The 17419-nt window shown below is 30.1% G+C and overlaps 2 protein-coding genes across 5 annotated transcripts; one reads left to right on the plus strand and one right to left on the minus strand.

The window, feature by feature from the left end:
- Window positions 1-6826: 6826 nt before the first annotated feature.
- On the plus strand, window positions 6827-12787 carry LOC124932937 (LRR receptor-like serine/threonine-protein kinase ERL2). 3 transcript variants are annotated; one of them, XM_047473649.1, is made up of 27 exons: window positions 6827-7276; window positions 7359-7500; window positions 7605-7676; window positions 7763-7834; window positions 7902-7973; window positions 8067-8138; window positions 8358-8429; window positions 8511-8582; window positions 8659-8730; window positions 8807-8875; window positions 8957-9028; window positions 9109-9180; window positions 9261-9332; window positions 9407-9478; window positions 9586-9657; window positions 9743-9814; window positions 9899-9970; window positions 10051-10122; window positions 10212-10283; window positions 10509-10580; window positions 10672-10743; window positions 10825-10896; window positions 10975-11048; window positions 11129-11260; window positions 11338-11676; window positions 11751-12121; window positions 12196-12787. In XM_047473649.1, exons 1-27 carry the CDS (start codon window positions 7177-7179, stop codon window positions 12577-12579), a joined length of 2979 nt encoding a protein of 992 aa, XP_047329605.1. In that variant the 5' UTR covers window positions 6827-7176; the 3' UTR covers window positions 12580-12787. The 3 variants fall into 3 exon arrangements, with proteins under 3 accessions (XP_047329605.1, XP_047329607.1, XP_047329606.1); XM_047473651.1 differs by having other exon boundaries at window positions 12200-12325; XM_047473650.1 differs by lacking the exon at window positions 11129-11260.
- LOC124932938 lies at window positions 12563-17419 on the minus strand. Of its 2 annotated transcripts, XR_007098799.1 has the most exons (15): window positions 17039-17419; window positions 16704-16859; window positions 16277-16436; window positions 16011-16113; window positions 14986-15083; window positions 14708-14756; window positions 14537-14596; window positions 14390-14440; window positions 14228-14286; window positions 13987-14068; window positions 13821-13889; window positions 13697-13744; window positions 13570-13614; window positions 13014-13080; window positions 12563-12683 (listed from the first exon to the last, which is right to left on the minus strand). XR_007098799.1 is itself a non-coding variant. In XM_047473653.1 (14 exons), the coding sequence occupies exons 1-14, from the start codon at window positions 17187-17189 to the stop codon at window positions 13075-13077; spliced, it is 1137 nt and encodes a 378-aa protein (XP_047329609.1). In that variant the 5' UTR covers window positions 17190-17419; the 3' UTR covers window positions 12879-13074. The 2 variants fall into 2 exon arrangements, 1 of the variants encoding a protein (XP_047329609.1); XM_047473653.1 differs by lacking the exon at window positions 12563-12683 and having other exon boundaries at window positions 12879-13080.

Below are 17419 nucleotides of genomic sequence, written 5' to 3' on the forward strand. Positions count from 1 at the left end.
AATGTTTTTATTTGATTTTAATAAATAAATTATTTGTATATCAAACTTTGTAATTTTTATTTTGTTTTTTAAAATAACTTATCAAATATTTGTTTTTTTCATTTTTACCACAAAAATAAGCATAATAACAAGATACAGACAGAGTAAGGACACATAAAACTATACTTGACATGTTTTCAAAAGATTTTTTTTTTAAATTAACACACTCAAAACACACCTGAAGACACGGTTAAATAATGTGAATCGTGTTAGACATTTTACTTGTCCATGCCTAATTTGAAGTGAAGTGATTTTCAAAAAATTATGATTATTTTTTCTTTTATTATCTATTTTTTATTATGTTATTCAATTTTTAATAAATTAATAATGTAAAATAAATACAACTTTTTAATTTAAAGTTTGTGTTAAATAATTTTATAAATAAAAAAATCTTATACATTTAGTGTATACTTATGCATAATACATGCAATAATATTGATGTAGGTACTTGTTATGTTGAATTAAAAAAATGGGTTTAAAATGATTTATATGACTATTTATTTACAGTAAGAAATTAAGAATTATAATATTTTTTATTTTTTAATATAATTATAATTTTATTTTTATAAGTTTTAAGGTTTTAGAAATAAATTAAAGCGTGTTTTTATAACTTAACTTATTATTTATTTAATATATTAAAATATTATTTAATATATGTCTATTTAATAACAAATATTTATATTCACTTATTTTGTTTTATATATTTAAGTGAAATATATTTAAAATAAATTAAAATATTAAACTTAAAGAAAAAAAAAGCTAAACACGTTACTTTAAAAATAATTATATTACTTTATTTTTATAAATTTAATAAATTTACTACAATAAAAAAAGTTAGTATTAAGTTTTTCATTTTTTTTATACAAGTATAACAAATTTTATTTTATTTTCGTTTTAATCAAAATTCATCAGTGAAATACTACTATATTAATTTCAAACAGTATCTAGAAAATAAAATTTTAATCATATCTAAAATAATTATAAAAAATGATATATGAAATATATATATATATATATTTGTAGACACTCAAATTTAACTCATTTAATTTGATAAATTTTTAAATAAATTTAAGGTCTTTAAAATGTTTTTTATTTTATTTTAAGACTCCTAAATAAAATAATTATTTTAGATAAATGTTATATTCATAAATTAAAAATAATTAAACACAAACTAAATAAATATTTTTGTATAATATTGTATTTATTAGTATTCAAAATAAATGTCAATCAAAATTTTGAACCACAAACAAATAAGAATTTTGAGAAAATGTTACCTTCTTAATCTCAAAATAAATAAAATTTAGTTCATAAATAAATTAAATAATTATTTTGAACAATTTTGTATTCATTAATTCAAATTAATTAATTTATGAAATGAATAAATTAATTAATTACTTGTAACAATATTTATCTATTAATTCCAAATTAAGTAAATTAAATTAAATAATTATTTTGATTAAATATTATAGCCATTTAAATTTAAAAATAATTAAAAATAAAATTCTAAAACACACAAAATAATATAAAAGTAAAATTGTAGGTCTACTAATTAATTTTTAAAAGTTTATAAAAACAAAATAAAATAAATAAAGAGGAAAAAGTCAAACGGGACTCAAATCATTTGGTCCAAATGAAACCTAGACCACGCGGAGTCCATGCACGCTGACAGTAAGGCCAAACAGCAACGCCAACAAACATACACTGACGGACTGAGCTCAATGTGCGCGCCCAACAAGCGTTCACATCGTTCGCAGCTTGAAGTCGTCTTCTTCTTCATGACAAGGAATAAGCATGGTCAATTTTTTGAAAATCGATCATTGTTTATCTTTCTCCATACTCAACCAAAATATAAGATTAAAATGTTAAAAGGATCACAATAGTCATGTAACCATCTCCCCTTTAATCTTAAGGTAAAATTATGACTTTAACCGATCAAATTCAGTCTAATAATTGAAAATCATTGATAGTCTTTCGTATGAAATTCATAAAACTTGGGACATTAACTAACCTAAGACTCCTATAAAAAAGATTTACGGACCAAGACGAATCAGAAGAACCAAAACACAAATAATCAATCAACCTCTTTCATAATTCATCCAAAAAAAATTAAATTTTTTAAGATTTGGTTGGAAATCTTATATATAGTTTTTAAACTCAGTTCTGATCTATCCAAAACTTTTAATAAAAGCCTAAAAATGTTATCCAACTCATAGTAAGTTATCAATCTCATTAAAAATTTATGTTGGAAAATAAAGTTGAAAATTTTGTATTTTTCGGTTCAAGTGTTATTCAATATCGCTTAATTTTTTTTACCTGATATCGACCTTAAGATCATTTAAGAACATTTTGTCAAAACCAAATCAAATCGTTCAACTTAAATCAGAAAACTCCAAATTTGATTTTAAAATTTCTAAAAAGTGGGTTTCTGACCAATAACTGTAAGCCATTAAGGACTTTCATCGTCCTTTCAAACGATGATGGAAACATTTTAAAATCAATTTTAAAGAAAATGAGGCATTCTCATTTGTTTATCCTTTCACTTGTCATTTTTTTCTAGTAAAATTAAGAAAATGAGAAAAATAAGCTTTTTCAAACCATTGGAATCTCTAAAACAAAAATTCAAGAGAATAATTATATATGGCTTTCACTTGGATCTAACTATAAAAAGAAATTTATAAGTATTATATAGATGAGAAGATGTCAAATACCCTAAAACACATATGCATAACTTGTTGTAAGAGAAAAAAAATTAGTGACTTCTTTCTTGGGCCACCAAAGTTATTTGATGGACTAGCTTCACCTTTGACAGAACACATCTTTATCAAAATTTTCTACATAATTGATATTATTTGTCTTTTCTCTCTTGTCCCCTCAGGGAAGATGAAAAAAAAATCATTTGATTTCAACTTCTGACTTGTGTTAATATAAATTCTTATCATTTTTTTTTAAACTTAATTAGTTCCTCTTTTATTTATATTTAAATCCTAATTTTTTTTTTAAAAAAAAAACAGTTCTCTTTAAAATTGGTTTACTCTTTGTAAATAAATAAAAATTTAATTTAGAATTTATTTTTAAAGGGAATTGGAGTCACTAATTATAAATTGTCTTTTTTTTAAAAAAATTATTATTACTTATATTAATTATTTTTATTGAATTTTAATAAATGTATAATTTAAAATAAAATAAAACTTTGTAATTTTAAGATTTTTATTTAAATTTTCTCTTAAAATAATCTTAAATAACTAACTTTTATTATACTCCTTAAAATAATTTAAGGCACTACAAGATAAAAGCACAAACACAATAAGTTGTGATGGTTAAAGTATAATTTTTAATTAAATTTTAAAAAGTTTGTATTATGGAAAAACGACACAACTGTACACGGTTAAATCAAACTACACCGCAACACGTCACAATTTCATTTGTCCACATTTAGTTTGAATTAAGAATTAGTTTAAAAAATATTAATATTAATTTTTAATACTTATATTATTTGTTTTCTTTTTAATAAATTTAAAATATAAATAAATCTAACTTTGTAATTTTAAATTAATGATTTTATAGTTTATTACAAATAATAAAAAAAAAAAAGTTAGACAGATTTTAAGTTAATTTTATTTTAAAATAATGTTGGACATATAAAGCTAGTCACCTTAATGTTAGGTTCGTGTGCAAGGATATGTTGTGATATCTTATCTTTTGAATTTATTTTCAAAAATTATAACAATTAAAGCATGAGATAGTAAATAATAATAAATAAATTTTTTTAAAGCTAGTCACAACTTTTCGGATGCCTAGTTTGAAGTAAGGAATAATTAAAAAATAATAATAAATATTTTTAAAGCTTTGATATATTTAAAAATTGAACAGCAAGAAATAGTAAAGCATGAGATAGACACGTGACGGACATGTAGAAGAACCGCATTCTAGATTGATGTAGTTAAAATTTTCAGTGTATTGTTTGTTTTGTTTAAAAGTATATTGATGATAATAATGATTTTAATAATAATAATAATTTGAAATTTTTTTATATTTTTTCAAATAATTATAAAAATTTTATTTATATAAATTAATTTATTTTTATTTTTTATAAATTCTTAAATTTATAAAATAGCTTTAAATTGTTTAATGTTTTATAAAAAATATTCAGTTGTTAATAAAAAATAAATTTGAACTGGGCTTAAGTCCAGTAAATTTGAACTGGGCTTAAAGCTCAGTAAAATTGAACTGAGCTTAAACCCAATAAAACCACTATAACCTTTTAGAGGTCTTTTGATGGATATTATTTAGAATTATCATCCAAACTCATATATATGGTATATTTATTTTAATCTATCACTCAATTAATTGATTAATTAAAATATATTTATTTTTATTATATAAAAATTTAAATTTTAAATACAAAATAACATTATAATAATTCAACTAATTAAAAACTTAAATAACTTAATTTTAATCAAAATAAATAAAAATTTCAATTAAAAAAATAATAATCAACATCAAACCAGTCCTGCCATCTTAGACAAATCACTTAAACTATAAAATGTTTAAACTTGTAGAATATGGGCTAATCAACTATTGATTTATTCATGTTCATGTAAATAAGTGTAGGGTTATTTAGAAATAATTTGAATTATTTAAAAGAAAATAATGAAAAATTATATTCTTTAAGTTAAATGGTTAACATATATTTTTTATATTTGGTAGTGTAAAATATTATAAGAAATAAAGTAAATATATTTTAATTAATTATTTAAACCATCTAATTAATGAAATTTTTATCAAACAATACTTACTCATTATAGAGCGGAGTCATTTGAGTTAAAAACGAAACCGTCTGATTTTTTTTTTTAACCTGACTGAATTTAATAATAAAATATTCTACTGTAGTTTTAGGAAGAAGACCTTAACCGAATATTGGACTCAGCCAACTCGGGATTGCTCCCTTTAATAGCCACTAATATTAAATAAATAATTGAAAAAATATGTTTGATACATAGGTGGGTTTTGGAAAACATGGGCTATATATATATATATTCATCGTGTAATTATTTAATTTATTAATTAAATAAGTTTGATGAGAATTAAAATAATTAATAATTTCTCAAATAATAAATTAAAATATTTTAAATAATGTATCAAAATATTTTAATTTGACCTAAATAATATTAAAAATATACAAGCTCAAACAATATTGTCTATGGTGAGAAAGAAGAAGCGTGGGACCCATGAAGAAGTTGATCGATTAATTACACACATCATAGCACCCGTGATGGCTGTCTCACCTATATAAATGATTAAATTAAATTTTGTATTACAAAAATTATGTTTACAATTTTTGTTTTGTAATAAGGAAACGGTCAGATGAGATGAGAAATGACAAAGTAATAATAACCAGAATATGTAAGTTATTTTTTTTTATTAATTGAAGATTCGAGCATTGAATTATTCTATATAGGACTATATATTGATTTGTATGTTTTCTTAAACATGTATTTTTCTTTCTTAACTAATTTATTGTTAAGAAATTAGTATTTTTTTAGAAGAGTGATAAGTGATGAACTTGTCACTACATTACTGTAACCGTGAAGGAAAGAAAAGAAAGAGAAAAATTATTCATTTTTTAACGAATCAAATTAAGCATAATTCTCACTCAAATTTCTTTCTATAATCATTTCTTTCTTTTTTTCATTATTCTCACACATCACACATTTTTTAAAACATTTAAATTACATTCGATAATTTAAAACGCATATATCTCAAAAGAAATACTTAATATAAAACATAAACTAGGTTCAAATTGGTAAACAGAATAAAGTTATATTGTTTCAAAATTATGTAAAAAATAAATACAAAATTTATCCATATTAATATGTTCTCAAATATTTTCTTAGATCATACATTTTTTTAATCACCCAAGCATATTTAACAAACTAAAAAGTATAAATCTCGGAAAAAAAAATATAATTTCATTTATAAATGTGTTAAACTAATTAAAAAAACGAAAATGTTAGGTTATAACAAAATAGACACGTTTAGTCAATTTAGGAAAAAATCAAATTATTAAAACTTTGATAGTTCGGAAGAACTTTATACGACAAAATTTAAAATTCGAGTCTCGTTGAAAAAATAATAGAAAAAAAAAGAAAAAAAAAACTTTGATAGTTCGGAAGAACTTTATACGACAAAATTTAAAATTCGAGTCTCGTTGAAAAAAAAATAGAAAAAAAAAGAAAAAAATATAAATTAAGATAATATAAAATTAAGAGAAATGATTGAGAGAGGGAATTTGAGGTAGGGAATGATGTGGTGGCGCAATTTGATTAGCAAAAAAAATAACAAAATTTCTCTCATTTCTCTCTCTTTACCTTTTATTCTTTTTACAACTAGAGTGATGTAGTGACACATCATTCCCTCTCCATTTCCTTCCTCCAATTCTCTCCCCTTTCACTCCTCTAATTAAATAATATCTTATTCTACAATATATATAAAGCCTTGTATAAATAAATTGTTATAATAGTTTGTTCAAACTCTAACTATTGAGTAAGTTGTTTCCTTTTTCTTTCTTATTTTGGTAATTAGAATATCATTTTTTCCAAAGAAAAATGGTTGATATAAAGAAAGTGAACCGGTTTTGCCATTTTACGATTCTGTTGTCCTTTTCTTTCATTTTTTACCTTTGTCCGGGAGGGGACCCACCCACTACCAACAGTAGATTAAGGCGGCATACCGGCGGAACAGTTGCCGGCGACCAACAGCTTTTCTTCAAGAGTTAGAGACAGACAGACGCTGCCTAGACGACGACCACTCCTCCTATACCATTCTCCTTTTCATGACAATGTGTAGGCCTTTTAAGATGCACTCTTCTTACGACACGTGTCATGCCCATTTTCATGTTAACGCTGATCGGAATCCGGCGACCATACCACTGGATTGGACCTGCCTTGTTTATTTTTACAAATTAATATGATTTTCAAATAAAAATCTCTTTCTCCTCCTTTTTGGGTCTTCTCTGTCGCAGTCTTCTTCTATCCCCATTAACACAATATTGACGTACTACTCCACTCTCTAACAATCCTTTTCCACTTCCACTATAGCTACCTTTGTTTCTTCAATCATCTTCTCTAATCGACGACAATGGAGCTACTGCATCTCTTACTCCAAAAAATACTTTTCTGCACAGCAATGGCAGTATTTTTTGCCCTGTTCCCTCTTGCATCTTCTGTCAACGATGAAGGTGGTTGTTACTTCGTCATGCCATTGCCGTATGAAGTTCTGATAATTGTACAAGTCAGTCATGCATTTTTTTATGCCTACAGGAAAAGCATTGATGTCTCTCAAGGCGTCTTTCAGAAATGAAGCTAACATGCTGGTGGAATGGGATGACACTCAGAATGTTGTAGATTTCTGTTCGTGGAGTGGTATAGTCTGCGATGATTCCAGTCTTTCTGTTGTTTCTCTGTATGTTTCTTTCTCTCTCTCAGACCTCAATTAATGATGAACAACCAATATTTGTATTGTTCATGTTTCTGAGTGATGTTTTCTTCTCTATGTCTGTCTTCAAGGAATTTGTCTAATCTGGGTTTGGGTGGAGAGATTGCACTAGCTATTGGTGACCTGAAGAATCTGGAATCACTGTAAAATCTCTCTGGAAAAACAAAATTACTATTTGCTCTCAACTGCTTACTGATTATTATTATTATACCATTTTCAAAACTTGTAGAGATCTTAGAGGGAACCGTTTAACTGGTCAAGTTCCAGATGAGATTGGAGATTGCATATCACTTCAACTCCTGTAAGATTCTCAATATTTTTATGCTTAACAATGTTGGAAGTAACTAAACGAGAACTTCTCATTGTAGGGACTTATCCTACAATATGCTTGAAGGAGACATTCCCTTCTCGATATCTAACCTCAAGCAGCTTGAGATACTGTGAGTTATCTATCCCCATTTGATGAACATTTGTGTTCTACTTTTTAAATACTCTTACTGTAAATCATTCCCTTTGTATTCTTCTTCATCCAGGAGATTGAGGAGCAATCAGTTGACAGGTCCTATCCCTTCAACATTAACACAGATACCCAATCTTAATACTATGTGAGTTTTATTCCTACTCAATCATGTATTGTTCTTTCTCAGGCCATGTTTGGTCTAGGGTTAGTTGTATAAATATATAATTTTATATTTTAAAATAAAAAGTATTTTGGTTGATGATTTGAATAATGGGTTATTTTAAATTAATCTCAACTAACCCACATGAAACAAGACCTAGTTATTCTAACAAGATGCTTTTGCAAATAATCGTATATTTTGTAGCGACCTTGCTACTAATAGGATTACAGGGGAGATACCGAGGTTGATATATTGGAATGAAGTTATGCAGTATTTGTAAGTAGTTATGACACTACACATATTGCACTTATACAATTTTACACATATTAATAATGATTAGTTATATATGTTTGACAGGGATTTACATCATAATCTACTTACAGGAACACTATCCCCAGATATGTGCCAACTTTCTAGCTTGTGGTACTTGTGAGTATATTTACAAGCAGCAACCCATTATTTTAAAAATAAACATATCATTGAAAGTTTTCGTTATTGCTTTCAGCAATATAAAAGAAAATAACATCACAGGAACAATCCCAGAAAGTATTGGTAACTGTACAAGCTTTGAGATTTTGTAAGTTAATAATAGATGCATGCAATTGTGTTGTTTTTTATCATATGAAACTCATTTCTGGTTGATTGGATCTCAGGGATATCTCATACAATCAGATAACAGGAGAAATTCCTTACAATATTGGGTATCTACAAGTGGCCACTTTGTTAGTTTCCAACCAATAACTTGTATTTTTTATTTACTCTGTTGATATTTGCATGTGGTTTATTTTCTTTTCATGTCGCAGATCCCTGCAGAATAATAAACTGACAGGGAAAATTCCTGAGGTGATTGGTCTTATGCAAGCTCTTGCTGTTCTGTGAGTTTATGAATTCAGGGCTTTCTGTTTGAACAAAAGGGTTATTATTGATATATGATATATTTTTTTCTAAATTGTAGGGATTTAAGTGAGAATGAATTAGTGGGACCAATACCACCAATTCTTGGTAATTTATCATATACAGGGAAACTGTGAGTTTCTGCAATTTATATTCTAGGATTTTGTCAGTCTGTTTGTCCTGTATACTAATACAAGTTTTTTACTCTACTAGATATCTCCATGGCAACAAACTAACAGGGCCAATTCCACCAGAGCTTGGAAATATGTCAAAGCTCAGTTATCTGTAAGTTGCATCTGTTAGCAACTTAGCATTTTCTCGTGCCTTACCTGATAGAATGGTAATCTATTCTATTCTAGGCAATTAAACGACAACGAGTTGGATGGTGGAATTCCAGCTGAACTTGGAAAACTAAAGCAGCTCTTTGAACTGTGAGATTTTTTTATTTTTATTTTTTGCATTTACTTAAAAAATCTTCAGATAAGTGTCTTTGATCTAGTTAATTGATGCCCTCAATCATTTTTTTTTTATCTTGCAGGAATCTTGCAAACAATAAACTAGAAGGACCTATCCCTCACAATATCAGTTCATGCACAGCTCTAAATCAATTGTAGGCAATCTAAACAATTTTATATTAATATTTTTGATAATATAGCGTATGGATCTCTGACTGTCACCTACTATTTCTTTTCCAGAAATGTTTTTCGTAATCGTTTAAATGGGAGTATCCCCATTGACTTCTCTAGTCTTATGAGCATGACATACCTGTAAGTTATTTTCTGATTCTATCGTGAATACTAACATGATCTTGTTTATAATATTAAGCACCTTGCTTTCTTTCACCCTTTCAGGAATCTGTCATCTAATCATTTCAGTGGCAATATTCCTTTAGAGCTGGGGAGAATAGTCAATTTGGATACCATGTATGTGTTGGAATATAAGTTTTGTATACTTGGTTACTATCAAGTTTAACCAAGGTGAAACCCCCCCATAAAATTTTCAGGGATCTCTCAGGAAATTTCTTCACTGGCTCCATTCCCTCATCTGTTGGTGATCTAGAGCACCTTCTCATCATGTGAGGAACATTCTTGATCCAAATCTATAATTTGGCTTAAGTTGTGGCTACTAATATATATCTTTTTTTCCTTACATGATGTGAAATAGGAACTTGACTCACAATCTTCTTGATGGTACACTACCAGCGAAATTGGGAAGTTTGAGAAGTGTACAAATTATGTTAGTATCGTCTTCAAGACCTTCAAGATTTAATCAATCTCAAAGAACCACCTTTTGGAAACACCTACTGTTTATGTTTCTATATCTGAATCCATTTCTAGATATAAAAAATTCCAATGCGTTTGTGTATATGGAAACTGATCAAGAGATATCAACCAAAATAATAAGCATTTCCGGGAATGTATTTTGATGGTACTTAACATGTTCTTTTGTTTTCTTTTGCAGAGATTTATCATTCAATAACCTAACAGGGAATATACCTGAAGAGTTGGGTCAGTTACAAAACATTATGTCCATGTAAGTTACAAATGTTAAATGTACTATAGTTTAAACATTTCAAATATTTCCCAACTAAACAAAGTTAGTTCTACCTCTCATGTTTTATTAGTATATTGAACAACAACAACCTGTTTGGAGATATTCCATTTCAGCTGACTAATTGTCTAAGTCTCAACAGCCTGTGAGTTCTTTTGCATAATCCTTTTTTATCTTCTTTTCTAAGTTTTACTTGATCTGGATAGCTAATTAGTTCATGTTATAGGAATGTATCCTACAACAATCTATCTGGGATTGTTCCCCAGTTGCGTAACTTTTCCCGGTTTTCACTAGAGAGGTATACTTGTATCAAAACATCTCAACCCAATGTCTATGGTCTTAGCTACTAATTTTTATTTGTTACGTAATCCTGCAGTTTTATTGGAAACCCATTCTTATGTGGGAACCGGCTAGGACCAATGTGCTGCACACACGCACCAAAATCGAGAGGTTTTAATCTACCTTCATGATTTCTTTTTAAGAATATTGTCGGCCTCAATCAATTCACATGTCCTTTTGTTCCATTGTAGCAATTCTCTCGAGGACAGCTATTGTTTATTTTACTGTGGGCTTTTTCATCCTATTGTGTACGATAATGCTCACTCTATACAAAACCAACAAACAAGCTCCCTTCGAAACAAAATCTGAAAAGTGGATGAAATGTATGTATTTTGGTGACCTTTCTCAGATGAACTTATTTTTCAGGGCACCAAAGTGACACTTTTTTTTTAATTCTTAGGTCCGCCCAAGCTAGTTGTTCTTCATATGGATATGGCCATGCATACCTACAATGACATAATGAGCGTCACTGAGAATCTAAGTGACGCGTACGTTATTGGACATGGTGCATCCAGTACAGTATACAAATGTGAACTAAAGAATTCTCGACCAATCGCAATCAAGCGATTATACAATCAATGTGGGCATAACTTGATGGAATTTGATACCGAGCTTACAACCATTGGAAGCATTCGACACAGAAATCTTGTTTGTTTGCATGGATATGCTTTGACACCTGTTGGGAACCTCCTGTTCTACGATTACATGGAAAATGGATCTCTGTGGGATCTTCTTCATGGTCAGTTATATATATATGTGGAATTACCTAGTTTTGCATTCACTGATCACTAAAAATGAAACCTGATCCAACAGGGCCGTCTAAGAAAGTAAACCTGGACTGGGAGACACGGTTGAAGATAGCCGTTGGAGCAGCTCAAGGGCTATCTTATCTCCATCATGATTGTGATCCTAGAATTATTCATAGAGACGTTAAATCATCAAATATATTGTTGGATGAGAATTTTGATGCCCGATTATCTGATTTTGGGATTGCAAAATCCATACCAGCAGCCAAGACCCATGCATCAACCTGTGTTGTTGGAACCATTGGGTACATCGACCCTGAGTATGCTCGCACGACTCGGCTAAATGAAAAATCAGACGTTTATAGCTTTGGAATAGTTCTCCTTGAGCTGCTGACTGGTAGAAAGGCAGTTGACAATGAATCTAACCTCCTGCAGCTGGTAAGTCGCCTCTATTTCTCAGAATAATAAAGTTTTTTGCCGCTGCCTTCAATGATTGGATTATATTGTTTCAGATAGTGAGTAAAGCGGGCAATAACACAGTGATGGAAGCAGTTGATCCAGAGGTTACTGTTACGTGTACGGACTTGTTCTATGTCAGAAAAACAATGCAGCTTGCTTTACTGTGCACGAAGAGTCATCCTAGTGAAAGACCAACTATGCATGAGGTGGCAAGAGTTTTGGTCTCCATTCTACCACCTCCAACTGCTAAGATGTCGACGAATCCAAACCTTGCTAAACCTGTTGACTATGCAAGGTTTGTGATCAACAGGGGAGGATGGCCTGGTAGCCAGCCCCAGGCCGCTGACTCTCATCTGCAGCTAGCTGATGAAGTTGATTCGTCTGATGCTCGGTGGTTGGTTCGTTTTGAGGAACTAGTATCAACAAATACTGAATAGGATTTGCCTATTGCTAACTAGCTACTGTTAGTTTCAACAAAATTAGCTGGGCATCTCTAATTGTTGTGGCCCGCTTGGGTTTCGTCCCTCTCCCATCTCATTCTCTGAAACGTCGGTAAATGTTGTGTTTTGGTTACGTGAATTTAACTTTCTATGCTAAATTATATACTCTAATTAATGACCTGGTTAATATTGAATTAAAGTCTCAGCTTAGATTCATTACCAGCTAAATAATGGCACTATTTCTATGTCAACTGAGACAATCTTTAGCCTTAGGAGCTATCACTAAATGAAGATAATTATTTATTATACAGTATATATATTATTTAAAAAAAAATATTAATAACATCAGAGAGAGATAGCTATATATATGTACACTTGCTTAGAGAAAACTAAAGTAGGACATTATCATTAGCAAAATTCATTAGTAATACCTTATCACAGAAGGGTTGAATATGCCACGTGGAAACACTCATTTATCTTCACTCCATTTCCCTAGTTCTAACAACAAAGGGTAAGGTGGGTTAGTTAAAATTTATATTGCCTAAATTAGTGCATAATATTAGAGCTATCTTTGAGGACTTCGAACCTCATCCCTCGCCTATCCAGAAAAACTAAAAAGAGTAAGGCGCATAGGCCAATGTATTTTGAATGATTAAGCCAACAATTAACTATTTGTTTCAGCTTTGTCAACATCTTTAGATTAATTATTTTTTCAATTCAAATCAAAACACTTGTATGTTCAAATAGACAATTATACACCACCTTACAATTAACTATTTTTCATAGCATCATAAATAAACATTAAATGGGCATTCATATATTTTTTTTAAGTGTTCCATGTATTATTAAGATTTGTTTCTATAGTATTGCCAGGGTTGATTACCAATTATCATCAACCTTTTAGGTTTTTCCTTTTGCAAGTTGAGAATTTAGAATGGATCAAAATGAGAATCAAATCATAGGAAAGTGTGAGCATAAGTTGGGCACCTGAATTTCTCGATTGAAGCAACCTGGTATATTTTCTTTATAATCCTAAAAGTGATCAACAACAAGATAAGTGTAAACAAGAGTAAAATTGAGTATATTAGAAGTTTGGATTCCCTCATGAATTTACCTTAGCTACTGATTCCGTAATTAGCTCTGGTTCAGATTTCAGAGACAGCTAAAATATATGTAATGGAGTTAATTAGTACACACGCATAGAGAAGGGAAGTGGTGGGGGTGAATTCATGTTTTACCTTGCCAAACAATTCTGTGGGTGGTGGATTATGGGGAAAGCTGTTGTCTTCGTTTAGTAGTGTAAGTTCCTAAAAGAAATGATAAAAAATAGAAAAGTCACCTCCTGTAACTCAAAATTGCCTCAATCAGAGGTTGATAATTACCTCTTGAAGAAAAAAATATTACCTCATTATCAAGCAGACAGGCTGCTTCTCTTTTCATTATATCATACTCACAGTTCTTACTGGTGTTGTCTCCACAGCTCATCCTGAGACAGAATAATGATTATCTTCTGTAACAAAACCCCCTAAATATTTATCTTAATATATTTAAAGTAACTTTTATTTTACTACACAATACAAGTAATAGTTATCCAGGTGGGTCAGTGAATGTTGACTTAAACTTAGCATTGGTTGAAGTCACTTACTTTAGGGCGTTTATTACGCTCGCTCTTGAAGCAGGCTTACAGCTCTGATTGGTCTTTACCTACACTAACAAATTAATAAGCAAATAGAGACATTACAGAAAAAAAAATGAAGTCAGAATTGTAGATAACTAGAAGGGAGTAGTAATATTTGCATGCACCTACATCAGAAGGGAACTGTTGTTGTCTTGTCTTTGCATTCTTCAAGGGGAAGGCCTAGTATTTAATAAGGAAAAAATGGGAAATAGTTGAATCACTCAAAGAGCTTATTTAAATTTTAAAGGGTTTTTTTAGGCAATATTTACAGCTTACTTGAATTACTGGAGAAAATGTGTTTTTTCTTGCATGTCTAAATGAAGAAGATTTGCATATCTGCATGAATTAAGTCAAAAGCCCACACAGCATACAATTAAATTCTTGAGATTCAAGAACATAGGGACATTTCAATATTAACTTTAAAGTTCAATGGTTTGCTTTAAATACATGAGCAGCTTTTTTTGCACGTTCACCATTCTCTATGGTGTTCTTCAACCTGAAATATGAAAAGGGAGTGTTCATATGGCTAAATAGGTTGAAAATTTACAGAAATCATTCTAAGGCCCCATTTGGAAACACTTATTGTTTTTGTTTCACTGTCAATACCTATTTTCACCAACAGAAACAAAATAAATTTCTGAATTCGTCTATGACTAAATTTAGTTTCCAAACAATCGAAAACAGTAAAAAGAAAAATAAGTGTTTCCAAATGGAACACAGTCTACCTGTGTCTTTGTGCTCTAATTGCTGTTTCAAGGATAGGCTCTCTTGGTTTAGTAACTTTAGGCCTACAATTTATTATACTAACATCAACTGGTCGAACCTGGAGACAAATAGAGAGTGGCAAAGAGAGATAATGAGAATCATGATGCAAATTGCTTCAAAGTTTGAAAAAAAGATCAAGATAGTGCCAAGTAAAATTTGTGTACATTCTACATGTTAGAAATGATCCAATGATCAATCTTATCTTGCATCTCTAGAGGATTACTACACACTTCAAAGGAAACAGTTTACCTTGCGGGACATCATATTCTGGAGTTTCAGCCTAGCAGGCCACAAATACAAATATTGCTAGCAGATTGTGATAACAGCTTATGCTAATTGTCTAGAAATGTATGAAAGATAGGAAAGACCACACATATAAACTGAGAAAAGGCACTTGATGAAAAACTCATATGACAGCAGACACTAAGTTAAGAGAATCCACACCTTATTTATAGAACTCAATTTGGTAATGAAGTCAATATTTTCTTTATTCCTATTAGTTTATTAAGCTAAACTACTTTGCAAAAGGTTCATGAAAAACAGCTAAATGAGACTAACCTGTACTCCTTAAAATCTTTACATATTTACGTTTACTAATATGTTCAATATAGAGTTAATTCATATAAATATTTTAAGGCGGATTGTTGTACAAGTATCCGTATGTGACGTGATTATAGCTTAGTAAATAAACATGCACAGATTCTCACAAACAATGTCAGTCCAAGTGACAATAACATGTTCAGCATCTCCATGATTCAGTACTTTAATGACTTTAAGACTTCACTAGTAAAAATGAGTCACAATTTCTCTTATAAATCTAGAAATATTTAGTCAATGTTTGTGATGATTTCAGGATTTGAACCAAGAACAGAGACAAAATCATCAAATGCGCACAATTGAGCAAAAGCTTATTGAATGGACCAGTGAAACCTCGGGTGCTCAAGCAAATGACAAAAATATAGTGTGTAATAGACTAAAATCACACCTTACATAAATAGCCATATTCCAGCCTTTGTCTTTTGGTTGCTTCAACAACACGACTACTCTGGGAACTCCTGTCATCGCTAGTTATGGATGAACTCTTAGACCTGGCAGTTCAAGGAATGAGAAATGTAAGCAAACATTATGATCATGTTCGTGTATTTGAAAATTGAAATTAACACAGCAGAAGGAGATATATAACAAATTAGACAAGTGATAGCCACGATATGACACCAGGCAAATGTATATATATAAAAGAAGAAATACGACCTTCCAAAGTGATTACCAAAACCTTCTCTTGCATGGTTTATCTTGGCCAAATGGCTTGCTGTAGGTTTCATGAATGTTGAACTCTTTGTCTTTGATGATTTTGCACTACTTTTTGTTTTATCTTTTGAAACATCTTCAGTCATGCTCCTTTGATGAGATCCTGTTCATGAATGGGGCATAAGATATAAACAAGCTTAATGACAACAGATCTGGCTAACGATTACCATGAAAGCAAAAGAAATCCAACAAAAACTGTTCTTCCAATTAAATTGAGTGCTAGATGGAATTAGTATACATTTTGAAAATTGGGAGATATAATTATATGCAAAGACCAGAAGCTCCTAAAATCGGAACAGTAATACCGAAAACTGCTATTGAAAATAAAATAGTATTAAACTCATAAAAAATAACCAAAACGAAACAGTACCTCTGTCGTTATCATAGAGTACAGAAGCTTGAGTTTCAAAGTCAACATCAGTGGCAGTGCAAATATTAGTCATATTTCCACCATGATTTGACTTGGGAGGAGCGTCCGAGTTATTGAGTTTGCTATATTCCATTCGGTGCAACCTCGTCGCGAAAGCTAAAAACGAAGTGAGTAAAAATGAATTAAAGAGCGAGTTTAGATGATAATAGAGTATGTATGTATGTATATGTAGACGGATGATAAACATATAAAATGAAATTTGAATAGAATTCATCTAGATGAACAGACAAAGAGATAATTGACAAGAGATGTTAAGAATTGAAGAAAATACATACTAGATGGAAACCAGTTTTGAGCTTCTTCAGCCTCGGAAGGTGATTCAGGACGAGTGAAATCGAAGAACCGAGCTGCATCGAACTCATATTCAGGATCGACGTCAGATATCGTAAGGGAATGATCATCGAGGCTATCGAAATCGTGATCCATATTCCAAGCCCGTCGTCAATGACGTCCCGCTCCGAGAAGAAGGCGAGAGAGGCGGAGATGGAAGGAGAATATATATACATACATATTTAGGAGCTCCAGGAGTGGAAGCTTAATAGCTCCATCATCGTCGTCGAGATGAGGAAATGGGAAGGAATTATGGTTTTGGCAGAATGGAAATGAATAAAATCAACAATGATCCCAGCCAAGCTATGACGCGCCTTCGTCCATTT

Source organism: Impatiens glandulifera, chromosome 3 (genome assembly GCF_907164915.1).
Source record: "Impatiens glandulifera chromosome 3, dImpGla2.1, whole genome shotgun sequence".
NCBI lineage: Eukaryota > Viridiplantae > Streptophyta > Magnoliopsida > Ericales > Balsaminaceae > Impatiens > Impatiens glandulifera.